The sequence below is a fragment of the Lacerta agilis genome, chromosome 14 (genome assembly GCF_009819535.1).
Source record: "Lacerta agilis isolate rLacAgi1 chromosome 14, rLacAgi1.pri, whole genome shotgun sequence".
NCBI lineage: Eukaryota > Metazoa > Chordata > Lepidosauria > Squamata > Lacertidae > Lacerta > Lacerta agilis.
In genome coordinates this window covers 50034304-50048229 of record NC_046325.1, presented here as the reverse complement: position 1 = coordinate 50048229, position 13926 = coordinate 50034304, and the positions used below count along the sequence as shown (strand labels likewise).

Here is a 13926-nt window from a genome sequence, read left to right as displayed (position 1 = left end):
CTCCTCAGCTACTTGCCTTGATAAACAAACACCCCCTCTGGCCCTTGCTTTGCTGGGAACTTTTCCCTTGGAGGGATGCACAGATGGAGCAAAACTTTATCCACCCTCTTTTCCTCTCCTCCCCTCCCAGCTTGGAGGGCGGCTGCCTGCAGGAGAAAGGGGGAGGGAAAGGAGAGCCGCATGTGGGGGGCTGCCCTCCCCTTCCTTCCCTCCCTCCCCCCCTCCCTGTCCCCACATGAAACCAGACTTAATGCAAAAAAGCTGGCCAGGCACAGAGGCGGCCAAGCTTGGAGGAGGAAGGGAAGGGGTTGCACTCAGCAGCAGCAGAAGCAGGCAGCCAGGAGGCCAGCAGAAGACGGCAAGGTTTCCTCTCCCGTGAGTAAATGCCACGCAACTCCCCACCCTCACCCTAAACCTTGGGGGCCCATCACCACCCCCCACCTTTTCTCAACTCCTGCTGACTTCTGGCAGGCTTGCAACTGCTGCTAAGTGTTCTGGTGCGGGCAGGATGGGGCCCCCCCACAAAAGCCTCCCCTGCTGTTCAGTTCAGCCCTTCCTGCTTGGGAACGGGATGGTCCAAGGGGGACGGAGCAACTCCCCTGTCAGAAAAGGGTGCAGCGTTTGGGGCTTTTAGTTTGGAGAAAAGGCGAAGAAGACGCAATAGAAGTTCATAAAAAGTATATGTGGCATGGACAAAGCAGACAGCGGGGGAAATTCCTCCCTCTCTCAGATCACTAGATTTTGGGGACATCCCAGGATGCTGAATGCTGGAAGGTTCAGGACAGATCAAAGGAATCTATGCAGCTCAGAGTTAAACCATGGAACTTGCTGCCACAGGAGGCAGGGGTGGCAGGGCTGCCAACCTGGATGCCTTTAAAAGAGGACCGGACAAATTCACGGAGGAGGAGGAGGAGGAGGAGGAGAGGGCTACTGCTGGCTGCTGGCCAGGACAACTGTGCTCTGCCTCCACAATTGGAAGTAGCAGCAATGCTTCTGAATGCCAGAAGGGGAGACAGATCCTCCTTGGAGGTTCCCCATTGAGGCATCTGGTAGGGCACTGTGAGAGCAGGATGCTGGGCTAGATGGGCCCCACTTGGCCTGATCCAGCAGCCAGGCTCCTCTTACGTTCCTGTGAAGAGACAAGACCCTGTAATCAATTCTGTCCTAGATGAGCCCGTTTTGATTTTGCCTTGCGTACTGAAGAGGAGGCTGCTATTCCCTAGGAAAGCTCAAAATTTAGGGGCAGCTGCCTGGGAAATTCTCCTGCACTGATGAAATGAACTGTGTGTGTGTGTGCATATGTAGGAGAACTTCCCAGAGGTCTGTGCCCCAAGACCCTGGCTGTGAAGCAGAGATTTCTCAACACATCCTGGGGTTTGTGCTTTCCTTGGAGCTATGTCATGGGATGTGTGGCACACATGGGGGTTTGTGGTTATGCAGTGGCGGGGCAAGAAACATGCCGGGCATTCTGCACATGCTCAGAGGTGTTAATCATTATTATTATTTATTGTATTTATAACCCACATTTCCCTCCAAGAAGCTCAGGGTAGCCTAGATAGTTCTCCCTCTCCTCGCTTAATCCCCACAACAACCCTGTGAGGTAGGTGGGGTTGAGGGGCAGTGACTTGCACCCAAGGTCACCCAGGGAGCTTCATGGCTGAGTGAGGGATTTGAACCCTAGTCTCCCAGGTCCTAGTAATCCAGCCCTCTAACGACTACACCACACTGGCTCTTCATATGTTCTGGGGTCTGCTCTCAACACTGAAAACAGGTAATAGGGGAGGGGGGACTGAGCTGAAGCCCACCTTCCTTAGCTACCTCTTTGGCCTCCACACCAAAAACATCCATGCAACAAGAATGGAGAAAAACCACAGCTGCTCCTGCCATGGTTCCCTGCCCTGTTTCCAGCATGTTCCCCACCCTGGCTGGTGAGTCCTGTGGCAAAATCAGAACATGTGCATGACCAGGCAGGCTTTGCATGTAAGCCTCACTCCAAATCCACCTGACCTTCTAAGTATTTTGTTCAGGGGTTACCAACTGACTTTTGAGAGGGTGCTGAGGGCACCAGTCCCAGATGGCCTGCCATGGGGTATATGGCATAGAGAGACATAGGAGCCCAGGAAGCGCCCTTCTACTGCCACCCCCGGCCACCGAAAGCATTGGGCTTGCCATGGAGCGCCAGCTGTGTCCTGCGGGTGCTGACTGTAGCATTCACATAATGTTGATTTCATAGAATCACAGAGTGTAGAGTTGGGAGGGACCCTATGGGCCATGGAGCACTGGTTCCATTTGTGGTCAGGTGAAGGACGGGCCCAACCACCATTGCAACCCATGAATCTCTTGAGTTGGTCTTGACAGTGGTGCCAATGGAGCACCTCAGATTTCCTCTCCTCCTGTGGTGCTTTGTTTTGCTTCTTTAGAGGATTTTATATCTGTACAAAGACCACATAGTTGTTCTTGGCAACCATCTGCCTCAGAAGACAATGGGGGAGGGCACCTTTGGGGGTGAAGTCAAACCACTGGAAAGCTGCAGCACCTGCTGTGGCTTGTAGAGATCAATATGGGAGAGATGTGTTTTGTTGCAGCTGGGGCAGATGAAGGTGTCCTGCGGTTGTGCTGCTGCAGATGCGTTTTCTCTCTCTGAACTCCAGCACCCATTGAAGCAAGCAGAGCGTGGCAGGTCAGCACTTATTGACTGGGGTGGCCCAGCTTAAGGCAGGCCCAGCTGACCAGTGAGAGACAACGATCTCTCCCAGCAGCGGAAGGAACCTGTAGTGCTTGTTTTTGCTGTTTTAGCAGCACCAAAGTGACTTCCCCAGGGTGCAAGTCTGGGCAGTGTGTCTGGAGGGTCTGGGCTGCCCAGACAACAAGACCCCCCCCCTCTTGGACTTGCTGATGGGTCCAAAGGAAAGCGGAGCAATACATTTGGCAGGAGCGTGTCCAAAGGAGCTGCCAGAAGGAGGCGTACAAGGCACCATCCACAGTGGCTTCAAATATGAACATAAAGATGGAAAAAACCACCACACCACAGAAGAACCTGAAACTACAAAGCAGAAGCAAATAAAACAGTTAATTAGCTATTCATTGCTATTTAATGTGTCATTTTAATTAACTCATGCATTACTTACTCTGCACCATCTTAATATTTCGGAATCAAAGACAGTATATTGATGTTAATGTGGGGTGGTTTGCTTTTTTAATGTTACTGCCTTTTAAATTATTATTATTGTTGTTGTTTTGTTGTTGTTGTTGTTATTTAATTTATGTGTTTGAATTGTTAAAGGAGTAGCATCGACTTTGGTGGAATCAAATCAACACTATTATTTGGTAGATCAGCTGCTTTAAGATTGTGGGATGCCTTTGAAGATCAACAACCTGATGAAAACAAAATTGAATTAAAAGCTTGCATTATACAGCTGGCTATCTGAGACGGTTTGTGCTCAGAGTCCAGAGGAAGGTCTTGTCTGCTGATTTAATTGCCAGTTGATTTGCTCCAGCTCGGAAGAGATGGGCAGTTCTCAGATTACACAGCTTTTAAAACTAGAGGGGATTTAGGGGATATTTTATGCATCTCGGGAGGAGGAGGAAGAAAGGAGGCAGAGGGATGGGGGGGAAGACTATGTGCATTTAGAGTTTGAAGAATTTCAGACTCTCCAAATGTCCCTATTTTCCAGGGACATCCCTGATGTAGAGAATCCACCCCGGTTTCTGATTTGATCCTGGAATGTCCCGGTTTTCCTTAGGACGTTCCTATTTTCATTGGAGAAATGTTGGAGGGTATGGAGTTATCTAACCCCTGAGCCGTCTGAAGGGAATTCTGTATAGGGAAGGTTTTTTTAAAATGTTTAATTATGTTTTTATGTATGTTGGAAGCTGTCCAGAGTGGCTGGGGCAACCCAGTCAGATGTGTGGGGTATAAATAGTAAAGAAATCATTGTGGAATTGGATGTCCCCATTTCCATCGGAGAAACGTTGGAGGGTATGGAATGTGGCCTCTCACTGGGATCTGGAGAGAGGCTGCAGGCCTTGCATGGATATGGCTGATCCATTTGATGGGATCCTGCTGACGCCGGTTCTCAAGGGAGGGTGCAAGAACTCTCCTTCCTTGGAGGTTTTCAAGCAGAGGTTGGATGGCCATCTGTCATGGATGCTTTAGCTGAGATTCCTGCATGGCAGAGGGTTGGGCTAGACGACCCCCGGGGTCCCTTCCAACTCCACCGTTCTATGATTCTATGAAGAAACTGAGGGCTCCAGCACTCCGTGTTGCCTAATCCATCTGACATCCCAGTGAAACCAGGACAGGATTAACTAAGACAAAAGAGGTGCCCCCCCTTTCCCCTGTATTTCTGGCAAGCATAAAAGTTCTGGATTCCTGCTGAAGTGTTGCAAGGATGGAGTTCAAATTGGGTTTCATGGTGGGGAGGATATTGATAGCTTAGCCTCCATAGCTCCACAGAGCTTCCATGCCCAAAGGCAGTCTACCTCTGAATACCAAGGGCTGCGGAGAAACAATTACAGAGGGCCTTTGTGTCAGTGCCCTGTCTGGATTTTGTCGATCAGGAGCTAAATTGCTCCTAAGGAGAGAAGAGACGATGAAGGGGTCAGGGAGAGATGATAAAGGATAAATTCTTTTCCTGAAATATCATCTGGTTGGAATGTTCCTTTCCAGTGGAAGTGAGAAGCCCAGATGTCTGTTGTGAAGGAAACATCCCCATATACGGATTTCAAAAGTCTTTGTAATTTGCATTGGAAGAAACATCCTTGGAGAGATTGGTCATCAGCTGTGAGCCAGATAGAAACTCCTTGTTCAGAGGCAAGGCAGCTTGGAAGGCCAGATTCTGAGGACACACAACAGCGGGTGTCTGCCACCTTCATGCCCTGGGCTGGTCTCCATTGGACTAGATGAGCTCTGGGCCTGATCAGCTGCAGGACTCTTTTGAGGCTACACATTACCAGATGATTCATCCAGGGACCTTCCAGATGCTGAGGCTGCATCCCCGGTTTCAGTTAGCAGTTTTGCAGGAAGTTAATGTCTCCAAACTTGGCAAAGGTTCTGGGCACGTTGCATTTGAGTCAAGGGGAAATTGCTTGCATCAGGCACAGCCCCTTTCAGCAGGAACATCTGGACTCTGAATATGTTGCTTAGAAAAAGGAGCAGAGGAGAAGAAAATTCAAGGAGGAATTTTAGCTTCCAAACATGTGCAGAGAGGCACCTCCTGATTTGGGGTGCAGCACCGAGGGCAGAAGGCAGAGTTCCAGAGAAGGCAAAGGGTGGGGGGAGCCCTCTTTGTTTTCCACATTAAAAACTGGGTGCGTGTCACTGGAGAGTCAGAACAGAAACAGCAGCATTTACACATCTGTCTAGATCTACTGACAGATCCAACAGCTGGTGAAGTAAACCTTGAGTTGGATCAGCAGGAGCTGCATGCCTGAGTCTGCGCTCTTTGGTCTGTGTAACAGTTTCCATTGCAAACCTCAGATCTCAGGAATTTACCCACCAACCACTGCGGTGTGCTCAGGCCAGGATGTGATCAAGCTCAGGAGCTCAGAGACTTATTAGAATTCCAAACCAGTAAGCCCCCAACTCTGCATGTTGAGAAATAAATGAATTTAGACCATCTAAACATCTCTGTGGGCCCAAAGCCCATCCACCTCATTGAATGCTCCCCTCCTGAGAGGGGTGCTATTTTGATCTCCTTCTGCCTTGGACTCTTGACTGGATGAGATTAGGATCATTCAATCACTCCTGACTATATGGACAGACCAGAAATAGCCTCCTTCAGAGGAGGCTGCCTGCCTGAACTGCTGTTCTGGGATGACACATACAGAGTTGGCTTCTGCAGAGCTATGAGTCACTGTCATATCTCTGGTCTTAATCCACCTAGCCCAGTCTTGTCTACTCTGACTGGCAGCTCCTCTCCACCACCTGCTCCCTGGTCCTTTTAAGACGGGAGATGCTGCTGGGAGATGAACCTGGGACCTTCTGCATGTGCAGCAGGTGTTCTTCATTGGAGGCTTTTAAGCAGAGTAGGATAGCCATCTGTCAGGGATTCGTAATCTGGTGAACCGGGTTCAATTCCCCGCTCCTCCACATGCAGCTGCTGGGTGACCTTGGGCTAGTCACACTTCTTTGAAGTCTCTCAGCCCCACTCACCCCACAGAGTGTTTGTTGTGGGGGAGGAAGAGAAAGGAGAATGTTAGCCGCTTTGAGACTCCTTCGGGTAGTGATAAAGCGGGATATCAAATCCAAACTCTTCTTCTTCTTCTTTTGCTGCAATTCTCGCATTGCAGAGGGTTGGGCTAGATGTCCCTTGGGGTCCCTTCCAACTCTGCAGTTCTACAATTCCATTAGACAACAAGAGTGAGAGGAGTGGGGGAGAAATAACGTATGTTGTCCACGAATTGTGTACTGTATGTGTGGAAGAAGCCCTACCTCTGGCTGGGCCTGAAACGTCACTGATTGTGTTGATTTCCTGGGATTTCATTGGCTATTTTTGCTTATGCCCACATCTCAGCTTGAGGTAGGGACTCACCAGAGCTTAACCCCAGAACTAGTTGTGGAATACATGAAGCCATTAGGACAGATGAGAGGCCCACTGAGCATGTGCAAAGAGGCTCACCATTAACTTTAGCAAGCCCCCCACCCCCATGGAAGAAGTTCATCCAGATCTAAGAATGGGACTTGGCTCATTTGCACATGCTACACATCTAAGAATAACTGTTCCTTTGTGTCTCTCTGTGTGTGTTGTTTTTTCCAGAGAACTAGCCACATCCAACCACTGACATGGCCATCCTGATGGATATCTGCCTGCTTGTTATGCTGATGGTGCCCTTGTGTGCTTCAAGATCCATACACAAAGCAGGGCTTGAAGACAACGGTGGCAGCGGAGAGAGCGAGGGGGCGTCCTCCATCCCACCCCCTGCAAGTGTGACGCTAGGTGCAAACCCCACCTTGAATGACCTCATTGTGAATGGGACTTCGACATCCCTCAACATATTGGACGGGATTGTGGACTTCTTCCAGAAGTACATGCTCTTGATTATTGTGGTCGGCTCCTTGGTCTTCCTCTTCCTTTTCATCGTGTGTGCCGCTGTCATCGTCCGGCAGAAACACAAGGCTTCGGCCTACTATCCATCATCTTTTCCAAAGAAGAAGTACGTGGACCAGAACGACAAGTCAGGAGGGGCCAAGGCCTTCAGCGAAGTGCCAGAGAAGCTGTCTGATGCCGACCAGGAAGAGCCCGTTGACTCCACCAAACAGCTGCAGGCAGATATTTTAGCTGCTGCACAGAACCTCAAATCCCCAGCCAAGGCTGTCACAATGAACGGGGAGAGTGCCAAAATGGAGGACAGGGCAACCAACGTCAAGGAGGAAAGGACAAAGACAATGGAAGAGGCTGAGAAGGAAGAGAAAGCCATTCCAGAAGAACAGGATGGTCCAGCAGAGGAGGCTGAGACTCCAGCCCTGCCAAACTCAATACATGCGGAAATCAATGGGGAAGATGTGAAGGATCAACAGGTGGAAGAAGAAACTCACCCAGCATCTCCAGAAGAGCCCAAGGAATCACCAGGGACTGATAATTCCACAGGAAAAGTCTCAGAAAGTGAGGCAGATGAGCCGGGGGCTCCACCCCCTGATAGTACTTGCACCTCAGGAGACTAGGACACGGGGCCTCCCTTGCTTGGCTTTCCACCCATTGGCTGTCGTGTTGAAAACCTGATCATACTGAACCTGTGATGAACTTTACTTTTACTCTGTGGCCAACACCAGGCCCTTCAGTATTTGACGTTTCCCACCTCCATTTTAGAGAAGCCCCGTTAGAAGTAGCATAATGAGGTTTTGCCTTAACAGTCTCTTCATTGAATGACTTAGCCGCTCTCCTCTGACACAAGTACAAGGTATTATTTAGTAGGTGAGGATGACTGGAGGAGATCCAGCACTGAGCGCTGACTGAGATCCAAATGTAGGACTGAAACCACTGTTGGGTTTAAACCTATTTTGAAACACTTTTTTGTGAATAGATATGGTAGAACCTATGGTTCAGGCCCACTTCTGGGTGAGGTTTTTTTTAGCAGTCCCCAATAATAGTAGCTGCCTACCCAATCCCCACTTTCCAGGTGAGTGCCTGGCTGCTCCATATTCTATACTCTCCCCGGGATCAGTAACCCATTCTGGTTTTCTGCCAAAGCTGAATTTACACAGTGCTGATTGGCTGGCCTTTTGGGTAATCATGAAGCCAACCTCTCCTTTTGAAGCAAGGCTGTGCAACATGCCCATTGGCCAGCCTTTGGGTCAATTACAAAGCCACTGCACCTGCCTTTTTTGGAAGTAGGGACTTAGCACAGCACTGATTGGTCAGCCTTTCGTGTCAATCACAAAGCCACCTCAATCTAACTTGGAGCCTTTTTTCAGGTGCTGAACAAATTTTTGATAAAAGAACAGTGCATGATGCTTAAAAATGTGGCTGGCAAAATTACAATCTGGATTCAATTTGAAGCTGAGTATATGTGCCCTTTGAGGAGTGAAGGCGCATGGGTGGAAGAAGTGCTCACCTCTCAGAAAAAATCTCTGCCACAGTTTACAAGTAGGTCCGCATGTGGCCTGACAATCTTCGTTAGAGGTTCTGCTCCAAGATTTCGTGATGTTAGGTTTTAAATTTAACTCCCATCCACGTGACACAAAAACCTCAGTTGGACTTGATAATGGATGCTACTTCTGACATCAGCCGGAGAGACACCAACTTTGACACCGCAGATGCCTTTGTGGTCAATTTCAGTGCTCAAAAAATCCTACAGAAGATCCCTGCTCAAGAGAATGGGCTCGGATCTGGGATGTGCCCACCTGATTGACTGGCATGCTTAAAGTTTCACAAACATCCGGGCATTTATATTATTACAAGAATTTTGGGGTGGGGAGGAAGCACACCAGAACTGGCTTTTCATGCCACTTGAACCCTGAAGCATTTGTATCAGCAAAAGATCTTCATTCATTTTTGAATTTTGAATTTATAATATCTGTGGAAACAGCATATATTTGGGAAACTCAAAAAATCTGCCTACAGTGCCAGTAATGTTGGCTGGACATTTTTACTCTTTCTACCAGCTCTGACAGGGTTCGGGGGAGCTAAACTAAATTGTTTAAAAACTCACTTTTGTACTTTTGTGAAGGACTTTTGAGTGGCTTTATTGTTTCCATTTGGGATTCTGAGACGTTTTCTCCTCTGGCCTGCTCAGGAAAGAGAGGAATACTTTTAGCAAACATTACAGCTGGACCAAGAAACTCTTTATATGTGACAAGCCTTGAAGAATTTGAGCGGAGGGTTTTATTGGGGGAGGACCATTTTCGCCCAGCTTCTTCACAAAGGTTCTGATAATATTTATGACTGTGGCCATTCCTCAGAACACGAGATAATAGGGAAGCCCTCTCTTAAGTCTAATTAGCCAACAAAAAAGCATTGATGGTTATGCCCTCTCTAAGAACAGGGATTTGTCAATCCTGGCTGGTGGGCCCTCATTTTCAGCTATGGCTGTGTGCCATGGAGGGGCTTGGGGAACTAGGTTGGGATCATGGAATTGTAAAGTTGGAAGGGACCCCCAAGGGCCATCTAGTCCAACCCCCTGCAATGCATTAGTGATGTTTGCCCTGCCCTCTTTCTGGCTGGCTGGGTCCATTTAAATTTCCCAATATGCTTCCAAATACCAGATGCTGGAAGCCACCGAAGAGGCATGTGCTCTTGTGATGGTCTTCTATCCCACAATACCATGCACACCATTCTCCTGGGGTGCTGTGGAGAATTAGAACCCTGGAGCCCTTTGCATTCAAACCCAGGAGGACCCAACAACCCAGGTAGGCCACCCCCTCATGCTTTCTTGTTCAACAAGCACCATGGATTGGGTGGTTTTAGGTGAACAGCTTCTGGGATGCCTTTGAGTGACCAGTGGGAGCAAAGGCAACATGAGGGGTCAGAGGTCCTTGGCTGATTAAGACTGGGGGTCAAGGACTACAGGGCCTCAACCAGGAACCTCATGGCCTAGAGTTACTTGGGCAGAAATAATGATTTATCTGGAAGTGCCCATTCCCTCTGTTGGAAAAAGCAACTTTCCCATTCAATGGTTATGCCATGTTCTGAAAAACATTTTGTTTAAAACCACACAGGGTAAAAAAAAGGCCAAAGCTACTTACTGCACTGAGTTTGGGGCCCTTTTGCAAAACTACTTTGGTGTTAAGTGTGGAAGGGGAATGACGACCAGTACAGGGATTCCTAAGAAGAATGGCTTCCACCAAAGCTACTCTCTTGGATTCTTCCATGGAAAACGTTGGCAGGCTTCGCAAAACTGTATACGGTCCCTGGGCAACCACCACAGTATCTGAAATCATCGCCATCTCGTCCAGAAGTCATAGAGAAATAAACCAGAGGGATTATCTCTGCAATTTTATAAACTGAAATCTAACCAATTACTTAAGAAATAACCTGAATATTAAACAAATTAATTAAGTTGCAGACTGCAATGTATATTCCCTGCCCCTCCTTTCACAACCTCTTTAAACCTTTAATTACCCATACACACAAATACACATTCCTATGCAGACCTATGTTTCATTCAGTCATTCGTTTTTTCTGTGTGCTGCTGTGTTGTAAACTGCTTTTGAAACAGAAAGACAGAAGTTGAGAAATGTTTTCTTTTTAATCTGGTATAGGTGTGATATGTCTCTGTGTAAGAGTATCCATTCAAGGGGGGGGGGGTGTATCAGATTCCATTGGACAGAAACAAGGCTCCACCTCAAATAGCTTTTCTCTTGAAGGATGCAGGGCCAGCCCTACCATTAAGTAGAGTGGGGCACTTGGGTGATCAAAGTGATGTTTATGTTCTGCATCGATTCCTTCTTTCCATGGGAGCGGCACTTGTGGGTTTTTCTGCATTGGGTGCCAAGTTAACTTGGCCAGCCATGAACGCTGAGTTCTTTGACTTGGGTGGGTGCCACATGCTATTCTGCTTCAGGCAGCAAAATATTTTGGGCTAGCCTTGGGGAAGTGATTAGAATGAGAGTTGCCATGTCTAGAGCATTCCTTATGCAGAGGCTTCAGGGCTGTGGCCAGAGGGCTGTAGAAGACTTAGCGACTTCTCTGTCACATCATGAATCTTTGCACGTGAAAGACAGCAGATCTCCTGGCACATCCTGTTTCCTCTGCACGCTGCAGCCTCTGTCCTCCTCAGTAGGGAGTCACCCACCACCCCCACTTGTCTCTTCCTCCTCTGGGGAGCAACAGGGATCGTTCTAAACACTGTAGGCTCCAAAGCCACCTTGGTGTATTCAGAGGTTTGCAACTGTGGTTCTTGCTCCTCTGGCCCAGAATCAGAAAACAGATTGCTAGCAGGGTAGGAGTTTAGGGCCTCTCACCTGGGCATATTTTTCCCAATCCCTGTATTTGGACCAATATAATGAATTTTCCCTTCTTGCTTATTGGAGCTTATCTGGATATTATTAGGATAGGTTATAAAGGCAGGAGCCTTATGGCTTGAGTACTTCCTTCTCCTTCCTTTCAACTTGCCTTCTCCAGACTGCAATTCCCTTTCTTCTGAGATCATTTCCTTGGAAGGTAGCAAGTGGGTTATTTGCGTACTCATCCATAATCAGTAGCCTTGTATGTGAAGGGTCAAGAATGGAAAATGACTCCTCCAAGTCCATCTCCTCCCATCTCTTCCTCCTCTGGAGGGTGGCAGGAATCATTCTGTGCACTGTACCTTGGTGTGTTCTGAGGTCAGCAACTGCTGTCCTAGCTCCTCTGGTCCAGAACTGGTGTCCAAGGTGAGAGCATGGAATTGTTTTTTTGCAGCTCCAATGATACAACATGGCTCCTGACAGTCCTACTTTGGTGTGCCACGTTCCTCCAGGGGTTCATCTCCTGCAATGGATGATCTTCCTCCTCCTTACAGGCACCTCACCTGTGTTGCTGCTCCAGCACATTCCACTCAGCTCTGTCAAGATACTCCGCATCTTGTCCTGTAGCTGGAAATGTGGCTAGGCAGGCCTCAAGTTGTTGTACCTTCTCTTCCAACGAGGCAACCAGTGCACACTTGCTACAAGTCTACTTTTGCATACAGGAACGCCAACATGGTGTAGGTGCTGCAGGCCCTCACCCTCCATGTCTCTTGGTCCTACACACACCATGAGTGTGTGTAGGGCCTCCCCTCAAATGCCCCCACTAAATGAGGGCATTCACAGGCTCATGGCACAAGCTCCCAAAAGCTACAACCTGCTAAGTCTTAACTGCTGATGTCTCATATTCAGTGTTGTTTGAGAGCTCAAAGAAACCAAAAAAATGAATGCAGTTCTGAAAAGTTCAACTCACCATCTTGAATCAAAATGCTGTCCAATTGTTACCATCCATATACGGAAACCTGCTCCTCAGGAGCCATCAGGCAGAATTTGGTTATAATATATTACGGTAAAAGTAAAGGGACCCCTGACCATTAGGTCCCGTCGTGTCCGACTCTGGGGTTGCAGTGCTCATCTCGCTTTATTGGCCGAGGGAGCCGGCGTACAGCTTCTGGGTCATGTGGCCAGAATGACTAAGCCGCTTCTGGTGAACCAGAGCAGCGCATGGAAATGCTGTTTACCTTCCCGCCAGAGCGGTACCTGTTGATCTACTTGCACTTTGACGTGCTTTTGAACTGCTAGGTTGGCAGGAGATGGCAGTTACTATTAATTAATGCTAGTTTTTTTTTAGCTACTGTCCCTCTCCCCAAAGGGAAACACAAAGCGACATACAAATACTAAAAAAAAGGATGACACAACCAAAACTTCACAACAGTTAGAACCATGGAACTCACTCCCACAGGAGCCAGTGATGACCAACTTGGATGGTTCTTAGGCAGATTCTTATTGGATAAGACTAGATGACCACAATGAACCAAAATGACTTGGCCTCCATAGAAAATTCTTTACAGTAGCACCTTAGAGACCAACTGAGTTTGTTCTTGGTATGAGCTTTCGTGTGCATGCACACTTCTTCAGATACACTGAAAAGCTCATACCAAGAACAAACTCAGTTGGTCTCTAAGGTGCTACTGGAAAGAATTTTCTATTTTGTTTCGACTATGGCAGACCAACACGGCTACCCACCTGTAACTTGGCCTCCATAGTTGGAGTCAGGCCCTTCATGTGCAGGTTGAACAGTTTCAGACTCCCACCTTTGGCAGCAAAATTTAAAGCATAGGAATCAGGCTGTAAAGTATTGTTTTGAGCAAGTCCAGCTATGAAATAAGCTGGCTTCCCCCTTCTAACCCACGTAACAAAGAATCAGACAACAACCTGGGAAGTAAGTTTTAAAAGATTTACTTATACTGTACTCATGCATTGGTTCACAGCAATGGCAGTGGTAAAAACTATGCAGGCAACATACTTATATCTACAGTATAAGCAGCTTCAGGGATGTGGAGCAAGTGGAGGCATGTCTGCATCCAATGGTCAAAGGAAGAGAGAGAGGAACCGCAAGTACTGTGTGCTCCAAGGGGAAATGACATCATGCAAAGGCCTCTCTATCAGTTGTATTTCTATGGCCTCAGCAATACAGCTCTGTGGACTTGGCCCCTTCTCATGCTAACTAGCAAGAATATGCCTGTGAGGTTGTCTGCTAATCTCCCACAAAAGCATATAGAGGAGAGCATGCCATAAACAGGGAGACACCACTGAGATGGGATGTTATAATAGTACCTCCATGTTCATCTGCAGTGTATCTTAGAATAGCCACTGGGAAGCCATGAATGCCGCTGGATATGGGCTGCTGGGAAGAAGTTAGGGATGCTTCCTTGCTGCTCAGCTTGTGGCCTTCCAAGAGGCACCTGGCTGGCTGCGGTTGGGAAGCCGATGGGGCCATATCCACAATCTACACGAACAGCAATATGATGCCCCTTTTGCCACTC

At 48.0% G+C, this 13926-nt stretch overlaps 1 protein-coding gene across 1 annotated transcript; it reads left to right on the top strand.

Moving 5' to 3' along the window:
- The first annotated feature begins 340 nt into the window (after window positions 1-340).
- Window positions 341-10498, top strand: TMEM119 (transmembrane protein 119). Its single transcript, XM_033169838.1, has 2 exons — window positions 341-375; window positions 6759-10498. The coding sequence occupies exon 2, from the start codon at window positions 6785-6787 to the stop codon at window positions 7661-7663; it is 879 nt and encodes a 292-aa protein (XP_033025729.1). The 5' UTR covers window positions 341-375; window positions 6759-6784; the 3' UTR covers window positions 7664-10498.
- Window positions 10499-13926: the final 3428 nt, after the last annotated feature.